The following is a 26,919-nucleotide window of genomic DNA, read 5'->3' on the forward strand; positions in this document are numbered from 1 at the left end:
AGAGGAGCAGAAAGCAGTATATCTGGCAACAAGCCTGAAGCGACAACCACTGGAAATACTTGGACAGTTGTCAGCACTGGTAGCTGCTCTAGAACTCAGGTATTGAACCCAAAACAGTCCAAAGTCTACAGGGCTAGGTTTAGGACTAGAGTCCGTGCTAAAGGAGAGAGCCTGCAAGAGCTGACACAAGATTTGGAAAGTATGGCACGCAAGGCCTACCCAACTGCACCACCCAATGTCCTCAAGCTGTTGCTTCTGAAAAAATAATTATGTAAAAACACAAGAAAAAAAAGATTGTAGGCCAATGACAGACAGTTTGATTATTTGTTGTTAAGTACAATATGGCTATCTGTCATGTGCCCACCAATGAGTATCAAAACCTGACTTTTACTTTTGTAGTGTGAGACCTCAAACTTACTACTGAGCCAATGGGGTGTGTGTGTGTGTGGCTCCATGATGGAAAGAGTACTAGATGTTGAAAAATTGGGCATGACAATGTATTATGAAAGGAAGTGATGCCATTTTCCTAAAATTAGTTATGTGTTAGGTTTAATATTTTAATTAATTTGCAATGTATATGACTAAAATGCATCAAAGATGTAGACAAAAAGCCATATTTAGTATAAAAATCTCAAAAACTCTATAAATAAAACTTTAAAACTGTTTAAGAGGGTGCACATAACTTAGTCAAGTACAAAATTTCAGAACTTTCAATTGCTTCTCTTTTATTTAACCCTCTCACTATGGATTAGTCAGAGAGTTAAATTGAAAATTTAGTTAAACTACTTTATTATCATGGTAAACGAATAACCTTGGCATAAAAATATAGTTAATAAATCAAATTTTAATATTGTATAAGTTTAAGTTCTTAGTTTTGTAAGTCCTCAATTTCACCCTAGTACCAGAATTATGACATTTACTCTCCAGATATCCCCTTTTCTCTAATATATTTACCACCCCTCTGAGAATATATGATAATATTGTTATTACTTCATGAAATCATACTTTATATGGCATTCAATCTTATTTGGTTACAGAGCCATAAAATAGAAAATCAGACCCTTCTTGCCAAGCCCACCTGTCACATCTTATCTTTCACAACTTTTCAATAGTTCTCTCTGATGTTCAATACAATATTATTTATAACCAATATAATCCCAAAGTTTTAATCTATCAAATTATGTATTATATTACATTGTTTCCTGAAGAGACTTATCTGTTTTGCTTCAAGTTCAAACTATATTCCCAAGGAAACACATCTACAAGCTTAGCTGAATTTTTAATGGATCTTATAGCACAGTTAGAAAGCCAGAAGAATTATGATAGTTATATGATATTGTCTGCTTTTTACTTGTTATTATTCAGTGTTCTTAGGTACATTATTTAATTAAATAAACACTTATTTAGTGTAGTAATACCATTAATACAAAAAAGTAGAGTTAAGTTTCATGAATAGTTGACAGAAAAACAAGAAATATAAATATTATATTTATTGTTTTTCTTGTGTGTTCATTATTTATTATCATAAAAGTAATTCAAATGTAAAAGTTAGGAAATTATTAGATTAGATTAGATAAATAAAAAAATATTTTTCATGAGGTCATGGTCATAAGTAGCTCGTGCATTATGTAATTTGATAGGGTCACATGATCTCCATGTTTGCCAATTGATTTACAAATTTTTTGGCAGGAATATTAATTTAGACACAGTTCAAATGGCAATAAAACAATAACATTTACTTTTATAAACAGATGTATATTGTTACAAGTTTAGAGATATTTAGGATAAATAAATGTAGTTTCATGTTACCTACATAAACACTATCACTATACATAGACTTAAAGAATAAGATTTTTAAATACCTCTACTTAAAGTGCATATATATATATATACAAAAATAATTGAAAGTAACTACAAATTTTGAACAGGTAATTTGGCAATATATCTTTGTTTTGTAGTTAGGTAAATGCAGTATATTTATGTATTTATATGTTCTTGCTATATAATTCAGTCAACATAATTAGTGAAGACATGAATTCATATTACTCTTATGAGTACTTACTGTGTACTTTATCTACAGGAATGGCAGATATGTGTTGCACAGGTGTAACAGAGGCACTCCCACGCATTGATGATGCATTACTTGTGGTCATGCGAACTCCATTTGAAGATGCAACAGAGGTTGTCAGCACTAATAATAATAATACAAAGAGTAATCATTCTGTTTTATAATTTCTTTATGTATAATATTTTAAAATATATAACATTATAACACATACTTCAATACTGTGTTTAATTAAATGCTCATTCTCTAGAGATATTTCTTTCCAAAACATTACAAATTATTCAAATTCAAGTCTGCCCTGTTAAATTCTTCTGTAATAATACACTTAAAATCTAAATTCTTAACTTTCCAGTTCATACTTTACCTATTCTCCCCAAACTTGAAGTTGCACTTTGAGAAGGATGATGAGAAACTGTTTGTACTACATGAGATGCACCTTTTGTTGAAACCACAGTAAAAGTTGGATGGGATGTCAGGCCAACTGATGATGAATTATTAGGTGTATGTGGTGCAGCCTGTAAGGACGGAGGATGTAAAGTTTGTCTGTTTGTGGGATTATAGTTCCCTGCATATGCAACAGATGGTAATGATGCTACAGAGACAACTGTTGTCGAAGGCACAGTTACTGGCTGGTGGCTTGTCGAGGCTGGTAAAACATGCTGTTGAGAGAAATGTGCAGTTGAAGATGTCATTGCACGCATCACCACTGCTCCTTGAGGTACAGCAACTGGACGATGACTGGGCACAGATTGAGCAAGAGTGCTATGTGCTGTGGTAACAGGTGTTGCCTGAATCTTTGAAAATCCTTTCTCAGGGACCTGCAACCAAAAATTACATTTATTTAAACAGTGAATGACTTTGATATTGCAATTTCACAAAATTTTACTACATATGTTAAAGTACTTCTTAAGCCAAAAAATATACATAAAAGGGTTTTCCAAGTTTGTGCTATTGAATGGAAAGTGCATTATTAGTAGTATTAACAAAAACACAGAGCATCATAAACAACTACTGTCTAAATAATAGGTGTGTATCAAAAAAGAAAATATATGATCACAGACATACAACAATAATCACCTAGGATGGATAATTTCTTGCCTACATTTTACAAATGTTTTCAATGTTATTGCAGGATCTAAATGTATGTTTATAATAGCATACTCTGTGTGTGTGTGTGTGTATGAATTATACTTTTCTGAAATAAAAATTTATAAAACATTTTCAGGTATGATAAATGTTTACACAGTTTCCTGTTTGACAGATCATCTTGTGTCAACAGGGCTACAGAGAAGATGTGAAATTTCAGCTGATTATAGAGAGTAGAAAACATTATACAGGTTAGACAAGTTCAAGTAACGATGATTTAGAAGATTCTGATACTGTAGGTGATCTTTGCCAATACAAAATAGAACCAACACATCACTAGAAACTTTGTTTACTTTTATATATCTATAAAGCATATCTAAATGATACAACTGACAAAGCCAGAGGTGCAGAAAAGAGAATGAAATGACATTCAGTTTTTATTACATCTCAATTTTTATGGATTTAAATTATCTTACGAAGCAACATTACTTCTTAAACCTCCAACAAACCTTCTTTCTTCTAACACAGTATTTGAGTTTATGGTACATGTAAAAATTGCACTGTGTAAACAGCAATACATTATACATTCTTATCTTATGTATATATATATATATATATATGTAATAAAAATTCATCCAGATTCCTCCTATTCCGTCTCAATATTTTGATATTAGCAGGATACAAACACTCCACATCAAATAACATTCAATTTTTATCTATAAAACAACAATAAAAAAACTGTTGTAAGAAGGAAGATCCTACTGAGCCTTAAGCTCCTGTGAGGAATAATTTGTGAAATTTATCGTTGTGAAACATAATTTTGCAAGGTTTAGTAACACACTCAATGTTATAATCATAAACGATATGATTATAAGAGCACAACAAAATGTTTATCAAAAGCATGACAGGTTGGAGAGAAATAGTGTCTTTCTTGTAATTTGCTGATTATTAAATTTATGTAGTGAAATCTAATAATACAAATGACAATTCTTAGCTCATGCTTCATACATGTCGCAAAGTAAGATTTAGACCTTTAGAAAACAAAGACTGCTAATAAAGAGGAAATACTATTTTTTTTGCTTGTCATTGACCTTGGATTTAAATTAAAAATATATCTGGGTAGTTTCCTTACTAGAAAAGAATGATTTCTCATAATAATTATCAGAAACAAAAACCATAGCGACAATTACATTCCTTTATTACGGTTTGAACAACTTTTCCAAGCTTGCAAAGCATGTTTATTGTCAGCAATGGATATGGTGAACACAGTGTGGTTGAAACATTATTATTAAACACTCTCTAATTCTTGAAAATCCCAAAGGAACTAGACAAAGAATGTAACGTTAAAAATAAAACAGGCCTTATACTAATGTCTTATGCAAGTATTACCCTTTTTTTTGTATCTAAAATACTTTTCATTACCTGATGGGTAGGAAACACTTATGATGAACTAGACAAAGAATGTAACGTTAAAAATAAAACAGGCCTTATACTAATGTCTTATGCAAGTATTACCCTTTTTTTTGTATCTAAAATAATTTTCATTACCTGATGGGTAGGAAACATTTATGATGAACTAGACAAAGAATGTAACGTTAAAAATAAAACAGGCCTTATACCAATGTCTTATGCAAGTATTAACCTTTTTTTTGTATCTAAAATACTTTTCATTACCTGATGGATAGGAAACACTTATTATTCATGATGTAACAATTAATTTCGGGTTTAAATGATACTGATACAGCAAAATGTTTATCAATAAATCACAATACTTACATATTTCAGTTCTAAACTACACAGTGATACTTATATTGAGATTCCTTTTGACAAATTGTCAAAAAATTTTAATTCATCACAAACTTCATCTATCACTATCATTTTAACATCCATTCTTTACCCTGTAATACAAAACTATAATGTATTTTAATTTAACAAAACGAAAATAGTTCTTCTACCTACATTTTTTTTTGAGTTGCATCCCCACCATTTAGTTAATCATTAACAGAGGAATACACAGAAATATATGAAAGATTTAAAATCTTAACTGATGTGTGGCACATTATATTTTAATCATTACCTGATGAAGATGTTGAACAATAGGTTGAGAAACATGTACAGGTTTGTTGTTTATTGCAGGTGATCTGACATTAGCCTCACCAATTTTTGTAGCATTTAAACCAATTTGTGATTGGCCTGTAGCAGCGATATGGGTTCCACTTCTGATTATACAGAGAAAAAATAAATGAATGAGATACTTTACTTGTGAATACATCTTAAGGATACTTTTATTAGCATTTCAAATATACTGGGACATTACATTTTTAAACATTGTGTCCATAGGACTTGCTGACCAATCATAAATATAAAAACATTATTATAGAAAATTCACATTAATTTTGATATAAAACTAATTTCATTCAATAAGTATTAACAAAGCAATAACCCTAATTTAAATATTAGGCCCTTTCAAAACTGCTTTAAAAATATAATTCTCCTCATATCTAGTGTAAAACACGACTTACAGAATATGTTCATTCTTTTCTTTAGGAAAATATACACCCCATAAAGAAAAACAATACAATAATCAAATGCAAAAATTAATTAAATACACATATGTAAGTGTTCATAGAAGAAAATTTTATGCATAATCAAACAGAAAAAAAACACTAAAAAAGCTACTAATCTGGAGTTTAATGCCTTCTATTAAATGAATGAGCAGTTGTCTCTGTACAGAAGAAGATTCAGTTGGTACAATAGTCAGTGAACCTCAACTAGTTTTAATATAAACTTATTAAAAAACTATTATAAAGCATATACATTTCTAAGCAAATTATTTAAAGAAAAACAAATTACTTTAAAGTGTTAAATATACAGTAAATTAAATGAAACTACTGAAACAAGGGACTTCAAGTTACAGGAATTACCAGTTTATCAAAAAAAATAAATAAAAAAGAGGTACTACAATTCCCTGACTTTTAGGAATTATAACCCCTTTTTTCTGTGACTGTATACACTCTACCTATGAATATTTTGCATTGGAAAGGACTGTAACATACCCTTCCCAAAGAGATTGACTTTTTTTAAGGGCATTACACTAACTACAAAATGTGGTTCTGAAACATGCTATTACACCACACCTTTTTATTGTCTGTGGTCATCATGCAACTTACTGATTTGAATTACCAAAATTGTTTTAATACAACATACTAAATCCTGTATACAAACACACACACACATTAAAATACAAGTGTAACTTTATATTAATATATACCCCATTTCCAAAAGGAAAAGGAGAAATCCTTTTATATCACAAAATAAGTATTTTCAAGTACTTCACAACTCCATTTTAGGCAAAAAATAAGCTTCCAATCACTCTTGAAATATCTATACGAATAGTTTCATACCAAATAACAATACAAAAAAGACCATTGCATATTGTGTTTATCAATCATATATTTCCAAAATATCTTTAAGAAACATTTTGTTTATAAAAGGAAGCCTTACTTTTTAAAATCAATGACATGTGTAATGGTCAGTGGAACAGGAGATGCTGTCTTTGAAGTTGGAGGTGTTGTTGTCCTGCCTGGACGTAACAAAGGTGTACGTGCCTAGAAAAGGTTGTGTGAGAATGGTATTATGCCCATTATATTAAAGCTCCTTGGAGTGATTACTTTTAAAATTATCATGTACTAGTAAATAATTATGAAAGTATTCCAGTAAAGCTTAGTAATATACAAAGAATTATAAAGAATAACATTTTTCAACAACACTTTCAGCATTTTAGCGTAATATTATATACCAAAAAATAAAAATAAATTGCTACTACATAACAAATTACTGATAATGTATGTTATAAAGTTACTAAAGTTCTTTTCTAAAACACTTATACCAACATGATATTAAACGATAAACTAAATTAAAATCTATTGAATTTTCATCTAATGAGATGCTATTAATGTTTATTCATACAACAATGTATTCTCACAATGATCTGGGGATGAGGATGATTAGACACAGCAGTTGAGGAAAGTACAGGGGATGATGTATTACTATGCGGTCGAAGAATTGGTGTAGCAACAGCTGATTTAGGGGCTGCACTAATGCTAGCAACAGCAGCAGCACCTAGTAAAAAACAACGATTATGTAACAACACAAAAAGCACTAATACTCCCAATATCTGCAGCTTTTATGAATAAGAAATAGTTACTTATTAATATTCAGTTTCTTTCTTTGTAAAAAATTCAAAATACCATTAAATTTTATCAGAATAAAGATACATGTCATAAGTAGGTTTCTACCTTAGCAAAGACAAAATTGAAAGAATACATGATGATACCATTACTGTAATTTGAAGCTTTATGTTAATTAACACCCAGCTTGCGAGGCTGGAAGACTTGTTTGGTGGGTTAATTTTGACTTTGAGGCAATTGTCACTAATGCATATGTATGATGTTGATGTTTGTTGCATTCCACTTTTCCTTATTACATTAACCCTATGACAAAGATCTACTTACATTGTAAGTAGGTTATGGAACTCTCATTAAATTTCATTCCAATAAAAACTAGTGGATAAAATTATTTAATGCTTTGCAGGAACTTTTCTAAAGATAAGTAGTTTCATAAAAATAAAATTTCACGTAAAACTGTGAAATGGTATAAGAAGCTTTTCTTTAGACTTGTTGACCTGTCTATTGTTAATTCTATCATCTTTTTCAAACAGGTTATTAACCAGGGCAAGTACAAACAGAAGGATTTCAATTTACAATTGGCGGAATCCCTCGTGAAACCACTAACTGAAAGTATAGGAGGGCCTTCTCATTTGCAAGTATTCAATCATCAGTTTTGAAGACATACATAAATGGCTCTCACCTGGAAAGCACTTTGCAGCACTTGTTGAAGAAAAGAAAAGGTGCAGATTGTGCCTCCATACAAGTTTGATTAAGTTGATTTGCAACAATGCAAAGTTCATCTGTGTGTAAGGCACCTTGAAGAGTATCATACTTCTGAGACTCTTCAAAGAAGTTAATGCTTTTAATAGAAAATAAAGTAAAACTCAATCTGACCCCTTTTACTTTCTTAACTCCAGCTTGATCAATTTTACTTTCTTATTCTTATTACAAATGTCACAAACTCTTCTTTCTTTAATAGTGAATTGTATTTTTATTATAAAATAAGTACAAAAAATAAGTTAACTTATTTTATTTATTTCTGTTGATTTAAATACGAAAGAATATAAAAATCACAAGCTCTTTCATTTCAAAGCACTTAGCCTAATTCACACAGTGATAAATCTTAACCATAAAACTCATGAATCAGCTTTTGCTCTTATAAATATATTCATTTTGAGCCAATACTGTAATATTATTATTGGAATACAGTTAAGTGATACAGTGTTTTTATATGCTATAAAAAAAATCATGCACCTGCCATACAGGTCTTTTCAAATTTAAGATTTCAAGACACATTGCATGAGAACAATACCCCCAGACTAACTGTAGTTTCAAAGTAAATTGTCAATCTTTAGAAATAAGCACCACCCACTTTTCTATTTTTAAACTACAGCACAGAACATTTCATCACACGTTTAGCTTATAACCTTATAATTTGACAAATGTGAGATACAGTGTATTGAATGACATGGTAACGAAATTGAGCTTTATGACTAGGATTGGTTTAAACTTTTACAACTGAGGTTGAACATGCCCCATACACCATTTTATGAAGAAAAAACACAAGAGAAAAGTTTAAATACCAATCACAGATGGCAGGACAAGCTCTAAAGTACAAAGGAAAAATTAAAAAATATTGAAAGAAAATGTTTTACTTTAGAGGGCACTTTTTTACAGCCTAAAACAAATTTGGGAATTTTTTTTGTTAAATATCTCTTTAAATTTAATTAAATAAAGTAAGTTTAAAGAACAAATTTAATATTATAGTATTCCTTAAAAAATAAAAATAATAAGAAATACAATTTCAAATAACTTCTCTATAAATGTGAAATGACTTTGAATGAAACAAACACTGCAGCATCTTTTTCTTTTTAATGCCAAATAAACCTTTATGCCAGTTAAGTGTGATCTATTAATTTGTAACATGTGATAGTATGTTATAATGAGATTGAAGATAATTTTAAACAAGTCTTACTTTACTGGCTCTTTGCAGTATGAACTTACTAGCATCTTGATCACACACATTGTGTGTCACATATCACTACCGATGAGGCCTTTCTGTTTTACTCAAAACCAGAGCTCATCAGGACTTCTGGAGCAGGCAAAACACAAAATCTCGGTCAAAATGCTATTTATATCAGCCATTTAAAAGGTATCAATTATTATGGTATATATGTCTTCATATGAAGCTAATACATACATTTTGTATGATGTTACTAACAGATCAGTAATGAACTCAATTGTGCTTAAAAGAAGATTGGTTTTGTACTATAATTAGGGATTCCCAGAGAATTATAGTTCTCGGCCATGAAAGTTATGGAATGTAAAGTCAAAGTTGCAAATATATAAGTCTCCCAGAATCAAAATACTAAATTACTGAATACCAAACAACAAATCAAAAGTCTACAGTACTATTACATGCCAAGTTTGCCCTGTTTATTTAAAGGCAGCTATACTTCCACTAGTTGTAAATTGGCTATAACAAGATCGCCATGATCACTAAACATTTCTCTGCCATTTAGTGGTGACCAATGGGTGAATGTTAATACCAAAAACAGGGCATCGGAAAGTTAGTGCTTGGAAAATAAGAGTCAGTTATATATCAAACAACAGCTCTCTTCATTGCTTTGGGTGTTTTTGTTTTTTATCCAGAAGCATTTTCTATTTGAAAACACACAAACAAAACTTTAAAACCTTTAACTCTATCACCACAGGTATCGTTTACTGGGCATGACACAAGGTTTTAGTGTTTTACATTCAAAATTTTATTAAACTACTTTTTGTTTATGTTATACCAATTAGAATAGCATAAAATCTCAGCTAATAATCCATATTTTAATAGTATACAAGTTTTAAGTTCTTAATTCTACAAGGCAATATTAAAAAAAATCCTGAATTTCCACTAGTGTGACCCACGTGACACATTTTATCTTAGCCTGTCATCATCCCTATTGTATCCACCACCCCTCAAAAAAGTATTAAATTAAACGTAAATTACTCCATAAGTTTGTTATTGCTCAGATAAACTGTAATTTTTATAGTCTTCAATTTTGTTTGGTTACAGAGCTATCAAATATATATATGTATGTGTGTGTGTGTGTGTGTGTGTGTTTCTGCACAACTCCAACCAACAGCATTTCACAAAAAAGATGAATTTGAACTGTAAGCAGACAATACACTGGCTTGACAACAGATTGCTTTATGTTGTAGCAGGTACACATCTGTCAATCTCCTTTACTTTAGTAGGTAAATATGTAACTTCATACTTTGGTTGTTGACTGTTTCATTTATAAATAAATGTGATATATATTCACAAATATAGGTTTTAAGTTGAAGTATCTTATATGGGTTACCTTATCTTGCCTTGTCACAAGTTTCATGCAGTGTCTCAGGTTACCAGGTAAAGCAGTTTTATTTTGCATTGTTTCACTAAGATGTTTGTGTGGTGTGAAAGATCAATTTACAGATACAATTATTAGCTGTTTAGATTATTTATTAACTAAATAATTCAAATTGTAGTGTAAATCGACTAATTGTTTATTGTGAAATCCAATGGTATGTAATTCTTTTTGTTAATATTGCTATTTAAAATTCAATGAAAATCCCTACTATAATGCAATCTGCCAAATGTGTCTCAATAAATATTACATCAGACAATCATTCCAAGATACTATAGTATGACTAAAATTTCACATATAAGCTAAACATGAACTTGGTTTTTCTGGAGCATGAAAGGCAACTACAAGTACCATCACTAGTAAGACATAACAGAGTAATAACAATTCACAACTTCAAATGTGGAAACAATTTTTATCTCACTGAAACTGAATGTATGAGCAGTTTCTGATGCTTTTTGTTGACAGCCCTCATCAATTTCAATTGTCAAGCTCACAAATATTTTTATAACTATACACAACTTACAAGACACAAAAATGTGGACTAAGGATTTAAAACTTCATAGCTTTCAATATAATATTTTCTGGCGATTTTGTTAACTTCATGACTCAAAACAAAGATGCAAAATAATTTTTTTTTCAAGTACTTCAACAATATTATTACTAATTATGTATAAATCCATCACAAGTGTTTGGTGGACTAATATATATATATTACAGAAAAATATTCAACACATAAGAATATTAATAAAATATTGAAAAATATTATTTGTTAAAATGATAGACTTTTTAATTTCATTAATTATACATTAAAGCAAACTCCAGAATAACTGATTGGCTAATATACCTTTAAAACCTTGTCTCTTCACTATTTACTCCCTTTAAAACATGGAAGAAAATAAATAAATTTTATCTAAGGAAACAGTAAATTAAGTGGAGGTGACAAATGATCATTAATCACAAATAAATGTAAGGAACATTATAGTTTTGGAAAAAATTACAAAATTTCATAACAAATACTCTGGATTTTTAGAAGAGAACTAAAAACAACTAGGAAACTGGGCTTTTTTCTGTTGTTTTTATATTTGCCAAGTTACAAGGCAGCTTTTTATACAAAAAACTAATGCACATCAACAGGTTTTTCAACACAGGCAAATGTTTGTTAAATGCTTATACCTTAGTCATGAATCAGAATTTATTCTAAGCAATAGAAGAAAACAACATTCACTTACAAGTTATAAACCACCAACAGTACCCGAGAACCACTATTACATTCACATGGCCTTAATGCCATATTATACATAATTACAACACATAGTATTGTAAAAATTAAAGACATGATGCTAGGTTAAAGTGACACTACAAAGAAATATCCATGAAACCTATTAATCACACTTCCATGTTTTACAAAGTAAAATCAGCTCACCCAAGCTAATTTTACAATCACACTTCTTAAAATTCTACGCCTAGATAAAAGTCATAAAATAGTAAGTCTAGTAAAAGTTAACAGAGAGAAAGTGAAGAAAAAAATTATAAATAGCAAAAATATGAAGAATAACATAATACTAACCTCTAGGTACGTGTGATGAATATGGATGATTAATGTTATGGGTTACTTGTCCCACCAATGTTTGAGGTGCACGTATTATTGATGCCATTGGGGAGCTTCCACTTACTGCGTGAATGGTGGTAGTGCTCGTATGACGACCACTGGTTCCAGCTGCAGGAATTGCTTGCAAGCCAACCACTGATGGGGATCCTGAAGAATCTTACAAGTATTATTATCTAACTATTTACTTTGCATTTTATAAGAATGAAAGAAAACAAATGAAAGTAATCACATGCTAAGTATAATTACTGTCATTTAACAGTATCATCTTTTCATTTATCTGATGAGAGTGCAGCATTATAACACGAGTTCCTAAGCTACTCTCTCTCTCTATATATATATATATAAATGAATAGCTTACAAATTATTGATTATATTAATTGTTAATGAGCAGTTAAATCGACACTGTAAAACAATAATGAATTAAATATTGCATAACTGTTATCATTCCAGGTTGTCAAATTATTGTCATAATGGATAATGTCTGTGGTATTAGCACCCAAATGTGTTGGGGATATCCCATCTATGAGACAAAATCTAAACACCAATGTCAATCTAGTCAGCCTTCATGGAAAATCCTAAAAAATCAAATAAGGTTACGAAGCTGAGTGCTTACACCCTCAGCGTCTCACCTTCTACTGCCTTTCACTGTCTATAATCAGTTGTGGGAAGGCAGTTACCCTTAAATTTCAAGTAGAAATGAAGCCATCCTAATATTTATACTAATTAAACTCCAACCTCCACCCTTACAAAAAGATATGGAATAGAACTATACACCCTATCTTAAAAGTTCTTATACAGTTCTAACTTCCAACCTACTCCCTTTCTCCTGAAGATTTATTCAAGTATAACACGGAATGCCGAGACAAGCCCAGCTACTTGAAATTACTATTAGCTACTTATAAGCTAAAGTAAGTAACTCCCTCTTTATTTTTTTATAAGATATTTTCCTTAGTCAATAGTTTAGTTTCTAAAATATTTTTGTATTTATTAAAAAATAAAGTAAGCTATTTCTTTAATTAAGAATATTAAGAACCGCTTTAGTTGAGATATAATAATACTTTTTAACATGATTAAACGGTTCATAATAGTCTGTAATAACTATAATTTTTCTATGGATAATGTTTTATTATTAAAAAATAAACTGAAAGATAATGGCTATAAAGACAGACAATTAAGTCAACTACAAACCAAACAACAGCCATCTGGTGGGGGTAGGAAAGAGGACCACACCGTCTTCACCTGAAGTTCACGAGGCCAGAGGGAATCAAGAACCCCCAGACCCATGAACGGGGAACATGTTAATATAAGAAATTAATAGATTGATCTGGGAACCAGACATCTTCATAATGTAAACCATCTCTCTCAAAGGTGAAATTGACTGGAACTGCCCCAAGCACAGTAACATCCTCGAAATAAAAAGCATTGAGGGATAGCGGAAGGGGAAGAACCATAATAATCTGCAAGTACCTCCACCATGATCCACAACAAGGATGGAGTAACAAAGGTATAATTAAGGAAGGAATATAGTCATCTGTTTGACATTTGTGAGAACTTGTGATGATTGGTTCAACTCTAAACCCAAAACACAGCCACTGGGAACTGACATCCATGTGGGAATAGGATGAGGGATCTCAATCAAAGGGGTGAATGCAATTTTTGACAGTTCACTCCCATTTACATTTGTTTCATAATGGAGGATATCACATCATCTACACCAGCAGAACACCACCTTCCTACTCTCAACTGAATGGTTGTATAATAATTTCTATATTTTATATTTCATTAACCCATTCAGGAGGATGCCTTCATGGTCCACCACCCCAATGGCTTGGAAATGGAAAGTGGTAAGGACTTTCAAATTCCACTGGAAGAAAAGGGGGGAGGATGAGGAGGAGACTCTGAAGGAATGACTACACCTGAGACAGTGCAATGGGTGACTAAGAAACTATTTTTAAAAGCATTCTGACTTATTCAATATAAGGCATGGCACGAATGGGCAGATATCCCCTTCTACTTTACCCATGGGTAAGTACAGTCCAGTACGGACAATTTTTTTGTTAAAAATTCCATCGCGAGGACAAACCTATAAGCAATCTTTTAGAACATCCCATCTCTGCAGTGTGCATTGCGTGGCCATGGAAATATAATATGCAAGTCGACATGGCCATACAGTGTGGAATTGATTGTTAAAGAATACCTGGTCAGGCACCACTTGCCACAGAGCGGGATCCAAACAGTGGGCAATAATAAAAGGGAAAAAGGGCCCTTGTAAAGGAAAGAATAAAAAAAAAAAGTTAATCCTGCTAAAGTCTCACTGAATTCTGAAGAATGGCTACAGGCAGAAGACTATAGCCTGAAGAGGAAGAAACTGCAATCCGATGCAAATAGTGAGAGACAAACATATTATGGATAGTCCACATGCCTGAGTGAAGAAAGACCTACAAGGAATGACGAAGATGAAACGCCAATGAAAAAGGTCCGGTGTCAATTTGAATGAGGAGACACATGGAACAAAATAGGGGAGGAAGACGACAGAGGAATAAGCCAATCAAATGAAAAGCCAAACCCAATTGCCAAAGATGGAAGGAGAAAGATCATGAAAAGAGGACGGCTGCTAAGGAAGAAAGAGGCAGGAACAGGCACCACAGAATGAAGCCGTGCAAGCAATATAACAGAAAAGAGCACATACGGGACATAGAAGTCTATCCGGATCAGGCCGAGGAGAAAGGTGGAAAACGGAAGGAATGGAAAGCAGCTAAACAGAGGAGGTATCCTTACTAGCTGCCAAAGAGTTAGGGAGGAAAAAATGATCCGGAGAAAGGAGAAGATGGATAAAGAGTACGTGAAACATTGATGGCAAATAAACAGATTACCAATGTCCACAATTACCAATGAAATAAACAGATTACCAATGTCCACAGGCGAATAAAAGGAAGGAAGATGTAAGGGAAAGGTGAAACAAGAAACATTAGGAGATTAGTTCAAATGTAGGCAAAGTGAGGCAGTGCAGGATCACATGACTATTCCTATCCGGAAGGGCAGCCCATTGCAGCAGATGATGAATACGGAAGGAACACATCAACAGGTAAAGAGTAGTGGAGATAAATACCTGTTGTATTGGGAAAAACGAAAGATGTGGGACAGGACCTCCCGAAAATCCAAGGATGAGGAGACAGAAAACCCCCAATCCAAATGTAATGTTTCTGGACCCAGAAACCAACAACAGAAAATGTTCCATTTGCATTGAGAAACTTCCATGAATGAAATAAGCCAGAGAAGAAGCTAACCCGTCGGGAGAAGCTGGATCTCCTCTCCTATGGCCTGAGGAAACCCAGGTGTTAGGACAGGAAGGTCAGGAGGAAACACCACAGATCAAGGGTGATGAAGACGGGACTCAGTCAGAGGGAAAGGTAACAGAGGAGGAAGTTGGAGCTGGAAAAGCCACGGAAACCACAGCTGAAATGGCCAGGAGGAGCTATCAGAAAGACTGAACACAGAGTGTCTAGGATGATCAAAATCACCCGGAAAAGAAGGAGAGTGGGAGGATAGACAAATGTGTTGATCCAATCCTGACTGAAAACATCAATAACCAGAGTAAGAAGACAAGGGACCAGAGACCAAAACCAAGGCAATTTGTAGTTAAGGGATGTAGCAAAGGTTTCGATATGAGGAGTACCCCACTGAAGTCAAAGGCACTGGAAAACAAAAGGATTGAGAGACCACTCTCTCTGATAGATTTTGTCTGGATGGGAATCAGATCCATGACAAGAGCAAAAGTGCCCACAACATGACACGCAATGCTATGAATATCAAGCGTGTGGGCCCAAAAAGAAGATCCAACGTAAGAAATCCAATGACAGGTCTCCCCCCACCTGCAGCCTGTAAAATAGTTCTAATGTGTGAACATGAACCTCAGAATTTATTGTACAAATTCATAAATCAGACAAAAGTGTTTGATGTAAAATATGCAAGTGTGAGAAGAAGAAGACTGGAAAAGTAAGTTAAAGATTTCTTCAATGTGAAGAAAAGAAGTAATGAGGGAATATCACTTCAGAAATTAAACTATTAAAATCATGAAAGCAATTCACACATAGAGCACCAAAATAAAAAACATTTGAACACAAGTACTACCAAACAAGAAGTGATAGTTTGGTAGAATTGAACAGAGAGAGTCACCTGCGCTATGAGAGTGTGTCGCACTCTTATCGGTGGAGGGTTGACTCATGATGATTTGCACGAGAGTGGCATTGGAATCAGTCAATTCCAATGAAGGGGAGATAAAATTCTTGTGGCATGTGTAAAAATTTTTTTGCATATAGATATCAGAACTGAACGAGAATAGTTATTTATGTGAGTGGAGGTAATGTACTGTATTGGAATTAAAGGACTGAATAGACTTCAATTAGAAAATTATATATATATATAGCACCTAGGCCACTAGGTTTCTTATCCAAGCCAGACTGATGAGCCCTGGTATTGAGTGAAAGGCCTTATCAGCACTGGATATGCATGTGTAGTGGAGTTGCCATATTACAGCATATTCTCTTCTGCTTTCACTCAAGAGTTCTTAGACTTAGCAGCTAATGCACATAGAATATAGGACTTAAGATGTCATTTGCCAATTACTACATAGTAGTGAAACTGAATTTGAGAATATTTTTATCCTTAATTCACCAAATATCATATAGAATAAGCCTATTTCATCTGTCGAGTTGATTGTTAGTTCATGAAAATAACATGTTGGAGCAACATTTGTTGGAATTATGTGAAATTACAGATTTTAATGAACCCTGCTGTGGGATAAGATGTCACAACATAAAACAGGAACACATATAATGACTACATTTAATACACGGTAATGATAAATAGAAATCTAAATAAACAATTAAAATACACTAACTACTTGACAATATACACACAAAATATTTCACTTTTATCAGGTGTGTCAGTGACCATGCACTTGCATGTAAAGTGATGTGAAAAGTATCTGTTGCTATGCATCTTCTAAATGCATGTGCATTGATGGCATGACTACATTATTTCCAATCTTACTATAATGGAGCTTGTGATGTACAAGTCCAGAACTCGGATCTCGGAAATTACCACACCAATCATAACTGGGGAATATTTGTATAATAACTAGGCAGTATTTTTATAGCTGTGCAATAAATAATACAAAATTATATGTTTCAGATTTAACCAATAAAATTTACAAAAAAGGAAAAGTTTCAAATATAAAACAATCAAAAAACAAACTTAAGAAATTATTTGTTTTTCTTTAGTGAAAATCTCATGAGTGTTGCAACAGAAAAGCAAGGCACTTTCATTGATAACTGTGTCTACAAAGAAATACTTTAATAAAATCTACTCTGTGATGTAATACTATGATGATAGTTCCTTTGTAAACTAAAATTTAAATAAAATCCTTTTTCTCATGGATGGTGAACATTATTGAATGTCAAGTATGGATACATTGTTTTAGAACTGTTAGACAATTCCAGAAAAGGCAGCAGGCCCAATAGCCTTCTGCATGAACTAGAAGTTATGCCTGGCCATACAAATAAGCAACAGAGCAATTTTTGCAATGTGTACATAGTATCATGTGCAGATTTCAATCAGATTTCTACTTCAAATAGCCAAGTAAGAAGAAACTTTGAATTTGATACTGCTCTTGAAAATTGTGCATAAATAAAAAAGCAGAATGTTGAAAAATATATAATTTATGATACATTTAAAATTAAAAAGAAATATATGAAATAACATCCATGAGCAAGTGTTCAAACAAAACTGTCATTACGGGTTTTGCTAATAATTCCTATTGCAAGTTATCCACATTGCCAATAACTTTTCAAACCAACGCTAACAATCAAAGGACAAAATATAAATTCAAAAGGATGGTCCATAATTGATTGCATAATTTTTATATAAGTTTATCACCACTTCATCTGGGCTTTATTTACTTACCCACCAAAAAAGTTTATCATACAGTTCATAAATACTTTTTGATTTTTTTAATGAATATTTTAAACTAGATTATTTTTGTTGAAACTTATAGCCTCTATTATGAAATATTAGAATTCTTACCAACTTTAGCCCCAATTGCCTGTGAAGATGTAACAGACACAGTCAAACTTCCAACAGCTGGTGCTGGGACTCTTGGAGATACTGATGGAATCCTCACGTTAAGATTCTATAAAAATAGAAACAAAATCCATACAAGTACAATTATCAAACTCTACCTGTAAATAATTCTTTCAAATATACAACACACTTTCTGTTAGGTTTAGAATGGATATTTAATTTGCTTCACAACAAATCACAGTTGCAACTGAATCCTGTTAACAAAAATTACATCAATGTTTCATGCTTTCGTTTCCATTATTTCTTTTAGAAGTAGCCACATTTTATTCAACCACAAATAAAAACTTGACCATATTTTTTTGTTGTATAATGCAAGGAAATATTCTGTTCTCTTACTCTTTTGGCTTAGTTCACCTAAACTGCAAGAAGAACACAGTGGTTAGTTCTTTCAGTCTACTTCAGAATTTTGACAGATCTTCATCTGACTTTGAACTCTCTCCAGATCACAGAAGGTGCACTTATTTGATCTGACTTGTTGTATATTAGATGAATATTGATTGATATTTTTTACACTGTCTACAATGTGTCATCTCTTTTCTTCAATTCAGGAAAGTCAGCAATTCAGTTTTAACTCTGCATAACACTTTCTACCATATTTCTTGTTATTGAGGTCAATATCCTCACCCGTAAGGTTATCAGTGTACCTGAGAATAACACATTTTGATCAGTATTTCCAAAATTTCTTTAAACCAACTTCATTTTATTCTTTCACAGAACCAATAGGGCATATGACCAGGAACTTTGTAAATTTTTACTGAATGAACATTCTTTATAATACTTTTATTCCAATGTTTTATATTAAATCATAAAAAGGTAATTATGTCACGAATATTTTAACTTGTAATGCATCTTGGTAGTCAGTAAATCAATCTTCTTGTTTTTTTAATTTAAATACTATATTAGTTTTCTGCATATACACCCAATCTTGAATAAAAAACGTGAGAACAAGTATATTTCAACCCTATGCAGACAGCTCGACTCCTCTGTACATCACAATACTTCACAGTTAGTTTAAAAATTTAATTCAACAGCTTTACTATCAACATGTCAATAAAAACAGCATCAGAATGAAGTTAATAATTAAAATTTTTAATTTCAAAAGAATATTTTTAAAAATTCTCAATCTTCACTTTTGTTGTCAAGTAACTTGTGAGCACTGGGCATTGTTCTTTTTGTTAGTATGACTCCAAAGTCCCAATATGTACACAGTCTGTCTTATTTTAAACAATATTTATACAATTCCAAATTCCAATATTACAGTGTGAACTTCCTAACATCTCAGTTTACTGAGATATAAATTTCCTCATTCATTGACAGAAGCCACACCCATCTTTTCTTAACTTTCATGCTATTTTCAAAACCTTGTACTTGTTTATAACCAATAGAAAGAGCTTATTTTAAATTAGAAGCTTCCAATGGTTCTTTTGAAATTGGCAGCAATATAGGATAAGAAATCTTGATTTTGTAACTTGGTAATAAGGGAGCTTTGCACTCATAACATTTAACAATTGTTATATCCTAGTTATATATTTTAGGCTTAGGTAACTATGAATACGAGTCCAAAGCTACAAGTGGATCTACTTAATGTTAGCAATGTGATGTGTTGCTTTTCAGGCATAAGAAAAACCAAACTTCATACAAGCCAGACAATAACACTATAAAATTAAAAATCAATTATTTAAGAAAAAGTAAACAAAACAATTGTGAATAATATTAGATTGATGTATAAAAAATAACTGATAAAACACATACTTTTACTTTAAAATTTTTTTCAATATACATTTAGGAGAATCTAGAGGTCATGAAAATTAAATATTAAAAATGTAAAATGAAAAGAAGCATTTTTATTCGTAGCAAAGAAAATAATCTTACATTCAGACAAATCAGAGTTTGAGTTATACTGACTCCTTAAATGCACAGAAAATTTTTTGTAAAAATAATTTACAGCAAATATGTTTCTTTGTGTACAATAAACTTGTAAAGTTTACTAAAAGTAAAAACCTTGCCAAATTTTATGAAGAGTAACTTAGTAAATTCATATCTATAGTGAACATTGATATGTATAGCTTCACAGGAACAGTAATTCGTGTTAATCACTCTCACTGTCTCGACAGAGTTAAAGTAAAGTGTGCTTTCTATTTGGTAATTACCTCTCACATATTTATATTTTTATCATTTTCTAAATACCTTCAAGTATAATTCGCTGTGCTTTTAAAAATCTCTATTCAAGTATTAGATTTAGGTGAACCTCTAATCCCCTGTGTCTGTTTTTTAATTTCTTCCCTGTAACTATGTGTTATACAAAACACAATCATTCCTCTCATGAAATTAAAACTTGATAATCAAGCCATTTCATCATGTTATCTAGAGTTCTCCAGGGCCTTGGTTGCACAAAATAATTAAATTTGGCCAACGATGAACACAAACAAAAAGGAGCAAGAAATAGGTTTTCAAGGACAGGTGGTATAAGGAAAAGGTGACCAAGGGTTAAAAAAATAGTTTGGGTAAGGGCATGGAGAACTATGTGAAGGTCCCAATCAGGAAGGGGCATAAGACGAGGTGGACAAAGAAGCAGAAAGGAGCAAAATAAGAGGAAGAGGACAAGAGGGGAAAAAAACTCAATGGGAATGGGACAAGTGGAAAATATTGGATAAAACTGCCTGATAACTAGCAATGGTAGATACAAAAGAACCACTGTGAAACAGCCAGGTAAAAAATTCTGAGAGGTAAGGAACACTAGGACAGGAAGGGAGGTAACCATGGCACTGAGATCAAGGTTTAAAATGCATCACTTTCACTGATAAACCATTAAGGATGAAGAATGGACTTACTGGGAAAGAAGGAATGCTACATGTGTGGAGAGTCCAGACCAGGTTTGTAAGGGACCAGCCAAATGCCATGTGTGAAGCTGGAGTGTGGTGATGGCAGGATGACACACAGACAACTGAGGTTGCCAAAGTAGGAGAATGGGAAAGTGGAAGTGGTAATGGAGAGGATGATTGAAGAAGGATAAGGACAGGAAACCTTGGTTAAGCAGGACAGAAAGGGGCAATCAGAATGGTACAACACGGAATGGTTTGTATAAGAAATAAAGTCCAGGGGGTAGGAGGCAGATAAGAGAATAGGCAAAAGGGTAAAGGTTGTACCAATAATGGCTGAAGGAGTATACCACCAAAGTCAAAGGATGTGGAACTGGTGACCAAAAGAATGGTAGTTTGGAATTGAAGTGGGTGGCAAATGCATCCAGAAGTGGTATACCCCATTGGGTGGACAACCTCCAAAACACTATGGGATCTAGGGACCACGCCATGCAGAAAATCTTGTAAGGATGAGACAAGCAATCCACAAAAAGATACAGAGCACCTGGAACATGATTTAAAGTAGTTCTGTGAGTCTAGAAAAGGAAATTCTGAATGATGATACACTAATGCATAGGAATCAGAGGCAAAAGGGGGATGAGACATGCTGATCCCAGAAAGTAATTGTGCTGTAAACTTATCAGCATGGAACCTGATATCTGGAGAGGGCAGGAAAACAAGGAAATCCATGAAAGGGTCTGTATGCAGGATGGAAAGAGAGGAACTATAATACACAGGGGATAGAGACAAAAGCTAACAAATCTGGGATACCATATTGAGGAAGGTGGAGGGAGGTCTGGGAGCATTCACAGCAATGGAAAGAGATGGGAACAGGCTATCCAAATCTGGTCATCCTGACCAGGTTCCCCAGGAAATGGTAAATCTGGTCTGGGGTCAGAAGACACATGCTAGACTCCAACTGCAGGTGAACTAAGACTGAAAGATCCTTAGCAGAAAACATGGTGCATGAAGACTGAGAAACTGCAGGTTGAGGTTGAGTGCCAATAGTAACAACAGTAGTAGTAGTAGCTGTAACTTTAAATTGTAACGTCACAATTCAAACTGAGAGTGGGGAGTTTCAGATCAACCTACGGTATATCAAGTTAATGTAGAAAAGAAAATTAAGAAGCTGGAAACAACAAAAATAGTTGTTCCACAAAATCTTTGAAAATAGAAAAAAAAAAGATGACTGAAAATTAGATACATCTGCACTCTTGTATGCCAAATCAAGAAGTAAAGATTGGGTTGTACAGTATAGAGGAAGTCAACTGCACCAGGAGGGTGTGTCACACTCCTACTGGTGGAGGGCTGTCACATGCTTACTTACACACTGCACTGCAACCGTACCATGTGGAAGTATAGTGACGAACAAAAACGGCACACATAGATTGCAGCACTGAACAAAAAAAATGCTATTATGTGAGTGGAGATAAGGTATTGTATCAGAAAACAAACTTTTGGTATTCATTTTAGAGATTCTAAAGGTTATGCAAATATAATGAGAAACTTTAAGATGAAAAGAAGTATTTTTATTCTTAGTATGAAAATCACCTTTCATACAAACTGACTCAGAAATTCAAAGAAAAATCTTTAGTAAAAAATACCTTTATTAAAGAATGTTTTTTGTGTACAACAGACTTATGTAAAAGCTTGCCATATACTGTGTATATACACGTAGAAAATTCAGAGTTCCAAGGTTGGTCGAATGGACCAACTTCATTCTTATAAGGTTAATACTGAATATCTTTTTGACTTTTTGATATACCCAGACATTTGATATTTTTTAACAGCAAAATGGCAATATTAATTTCTCAAACTTGAGAAGCTCAAATTGTTTATTTTCAAAAGCAGAAAAGAAAATAATTTAACAGTTAATCAGAAAATGATTTTCTTTCTCTGTGAAGTGATATTGGTACATTACTTTGTTGTTTCAAAGACACTAAAATCATGTTACTGTATCCATTTGGACACGTATGCGTTATACTTACAATAGTTATATTTCTGAACACTTTAATGGTTAAATAGGTCTATTTGTAGCTCACAAGTCTTGAGGAAAAACAATGTCCAAATATCATGACTTGTGTTTCAAAATACAATGATCAGGTTGGGGCCTTACTATCTACATGCAAATAGTTCAATTAGAATTTTAATCTCTGATTAAATCTCCAATTTTCATTATACATTGCATTTTTTAAAGGATGTATCAGTTAAAAGCACACCTTTATTTTTAAAAGGCTTTTGCTTTGTAATGTCATTCAATTATAACACCTATTAATTTGTACCAGGCAGTTGAAACTTATAGTAAAGTGTTATTATTGTGTTTTATTAACTACTGGAAATTTGATGTAACTTTACTTTTAAGGACTTCCATGGAAACAACCAGTCTTGGATTTCACAATATTTGCTAATTAATTTTTGAAGGTAAAGAAACAATAAAAAGGACAAATCATCAGTTTTTGTATACATTACTTTAACATCAAAGCATTTCTGTGTGACTAGCCACAGGGTAGTGGCTTAAAAAGTTAATGTAGAATTCTGAGCTCAATAATGATTTCTTTAAAAGTGTATTTTAAGGCACAAGTTACATGACAAAACCAACCATATACTGGCCTGTAAAGTTATAGATTTGGGGTGTGTAACTTTATAAATGACTTACACTAAAACTGTTTGTTTTCTTGTGGGAAAGATGTGTATTTAGATATGATTGTTGATAAATGCCCCAAGTCTTTCTGTTGAGCAGTCATTTTTCATGAAATTAAAAATAAAATTTTCTTTTATTTATAGATATTTTCAATTAAAAAGAAAGAGGGTAATTATAACTCTGCCTAAGACTCCAATAGGTCACATTTAAAGTACCATGTACATTGTTTGTCTCCATACAACAGAAAAAATATCAATTTCTTGGAAAAAGTGCAGAGACAAACATACATGGTTTATGAAAGTTAACACTTTCCTTATTTGAAAATATATTTCTGATAGATACAAACCTCTGCTTATGAGACTTACATGCCACTATCCTTGTGCTAACTCCCACCTAAAAATCGAGTGTTATATACAATAGCCCTCCACCAATAGGAAGATAACACAAACTCCTTGTGTAGTAACTCCCCTTAAGCACTTGCACTCAAAATAACTTTGTTCATATATGAAGCAAGAAGAAATTGCACTGAAAGTGGGGAGGACAGGTGGGCAGAGATGAGTACCTATTGGAAATACATGTTCAGTAATGATAATGACAACATCCAAGACAATATCACACCTCTACACACAGAATAGCTAGAATTTCATACTGAAAAGTTGGAGAAGCCATTAAAAACATTAAATCTAGATGAGCTACCTTCCAAGAGCCCTCAAAGGAAAAGCCCATAGATGGGACATTTGATGGCAAGGGGTCTAAAGAAGCACATCCATAGGAGAATGCATCTTGTTTTAACAAGGGTATATTCTTCCCCTGGAAGGAAAACGGGATGTGAAGCAGGAGAGCCCCAAGTGTCACAGGGATGGGTAGAACATTTTACACAACCAACAGAGCACCCACATATAAGTGGTTGACGACCCAAGAAGCGTAGAATGGTTAGGGCACAATTAGATAATACTGTCTCACTTTGACTCAACTGGACAGACAGCAACAGGGTTGATAAACCCATCCTACAACAGGAGGAGGGTACACTAGCTGTTTGAGGGGTGACCCACACTACACATACAGTGACACCACCACCATACTTCCCACCATATTGTGCTGTACACAATCAGTGAGGAAATCTTCCATGCTCTACTTGAAGGGAAGGGGAAAGAGAATTCATGTTGGGAGACCTGAAGAAGCACCCAGAATCTCATCAGATGCCTGTCAAAAAGGTCTTTTACTAGGGACAGTGGAATTGGTGACTGCAAAACCCTATTTTGAAAAGCTGGCAAGCAAGTGGTCAATCACTTCCTTGGTGCTGGCTTTTTCCATGACATTCCATGGAATAATATGGTCTGGAACAGGCAATTGTGTAAATTTAATACCATGAGGATACCTCTAGTGGTCTTGCAGAACACCCTGTCTTGAAAGTGGGCACTGGTACAGTCAAGGCAAATAGTTTGAGCTCATTCCATTACCACTGGCCCAAAGTGGATTTTGGGAAATAAGCATACCCTGAGAGGAAAACATCAGCCACCTGGAAGGATCCTATAAGAGGGCACAGGGTGATGAAAAAGAAAATGTGCTTACCATTCTCAAAGACAGTGTGTAGACTGCAGAATGGCTACCAGAGGGAGTAGAAATCCCATAGGAGCCAGATTATGAAAATAATGGGAAACTAATGTTTGTGGATTCATCCAACTACCAGCTTGATGGTCATGGTCCAAGAGTAAGCAAAAACGAAATGCAAGAGAGTGAAATGGTTTGCCAGATGATGTGATGTGCACAGTTAGCTTGATTTTTTAAACTTTTAATGGTGTGGTATATAGATGTGAAAAAATAAAAAAAGAATTTGTTTATAAAAGTTTTAGTGTTGACATTAATGGGCTTCATGGCTTTTAATCATCTTTCTCTTGCTTCTATTTGTAAGTTTTTACTGTTATTATGATTTTGATATCATCAAGGATGTTGCAAAAGATTCATGCTAAAAATTGGGTTATTTTTAATGCTGGTAGAACAATCCAAAATATATATATGTATATTAAATAAACAGGTAATTCATATAGTTTCCACACTACTAACTATTAATAAAATAGTTAAAGTTTGATAATAATTTTGTTTGATTTAATTATTTGAAGATTATTTTTAAACTTTTACAACTTTTGTAAAACAAGATGTGCAGAGTAACAGAAATGATTAATATCATTCAACGATAACATTGTTATTCAACCATTTTTGATATATAAATATATTAGATGTGTACAATTAATGTAATATTTAAATAAAATGGGAGCCATAAATAACGTATGTTTCATAGAATTACTGAAAATAAGAGCAATCTTGTTGATAGAAGGCTTTTCAACCTACACAGATTTACAATTTTTTGATCCCCAAATCCTTTCAGTAATTATTTAATGGTGAGTGAAAACAGGTTATAGCTTAACAAATTCCCTCTTTAACATCATTTTTGCACGATGATATTGCTTGAATCACTTAGCAGCTTAAAAAGGAATTTTTACTTTTATTTAAAAACATTAAAAACTTAATTGGTCTATTACATATGCTTTGTTTTTTCAACTATTCCAATAAGTAAAAGCTATTTAAAAAGTGAGAGATATAAAAACATTCTTCTCTTACTGGATTGAAATTGATTAAATAAGTAAACTCTGCTCCTAAAAATAATTGTTTCAACTTTGCTTTCTAGTATATGCACACGTATATCATATTTCCAGCATTTAAAATATAGCCGAGTATTACAACAAATGATATCTCTGCAATATTAATCTTTTATTACAATAAGTTATGTCATTTATAATGACCATATAATTGATATCTATTCAGAACTATGTGCCAGATAGCCACATGTACACTGTCACAAAGTTAATAACTATAAGCAAATAGGTGGTTTAAAGAAAGTTAAGGAAAACTATCGATGCAATAAAGCAAAAAACCTTTTGCTAGAAGGTAGAG

General features: G+C 32.8%; 1 protein-coding gene across 4 annotated transcripts in view; it reads right to left on the bottom strand.

Annotated features, from left to right (window-relative positions):
- Positions 1-26,919, bottom strand: part of LOC106464227 (histone deacetylase complex subunit SAP130-B-like) — an 80,365-nt gene that overhangs the window by 44,944 nt on the left and 8,502 nt on the right. For 3 of the 4 annotated variants that reach the window (XM_013924359.2, XM_022392157.1, XM_022392163.1), the window contains exons 3-9: positions 18,412-18,517; positions 12,286-12,474; positions 7,137-7,273; positions 6,656-6,759; positions 5,229-5,370; positions 2,430-2,883; positions 2,063-2,191 (exon numbers count right to left, since the gene is read on the bottom strand). In XM_013924359.2, coding sequence (XP_013779813.1) covers positions 2,063-2,191; positions 2,430-2,883; positions 5,229-5,370; positions 6,656-6,759; positions 7,137-7,273; positions 12,286-12,474; positions 18,412-18,517 — 1,261 coding nt within the window. Of the gene's footprint in view, positions 1-2,062; positions 2,192-2,429; positions 2,884-5,228; positions 5,371-6,655; positions 6,760-7,136; positions 7,274-12,285; positions 12,475-18,411; positions 18,518-18,804; positions 19,113-26,919 lie in introns of all 4 variants that reach the window. The other variant, XM_022392176.1, reaches the window with a different exon arrangement.

This window comes from Limulus polyphemus, unplaced genomic scaffold (genome assembly GCF_000517525.1).
Source record: "Limulus polyphemus unplaced genomic scaffold, Limulus_polyphemus-2.1.2 Scaffold58, whole genome shotgun sequence".
Lineage (NCBI taxonomy): Eukaryota > Metazoa > Arthropoda > Merostomata > Xiphosura > Limulidae > Limulus > Limulus polyphemus.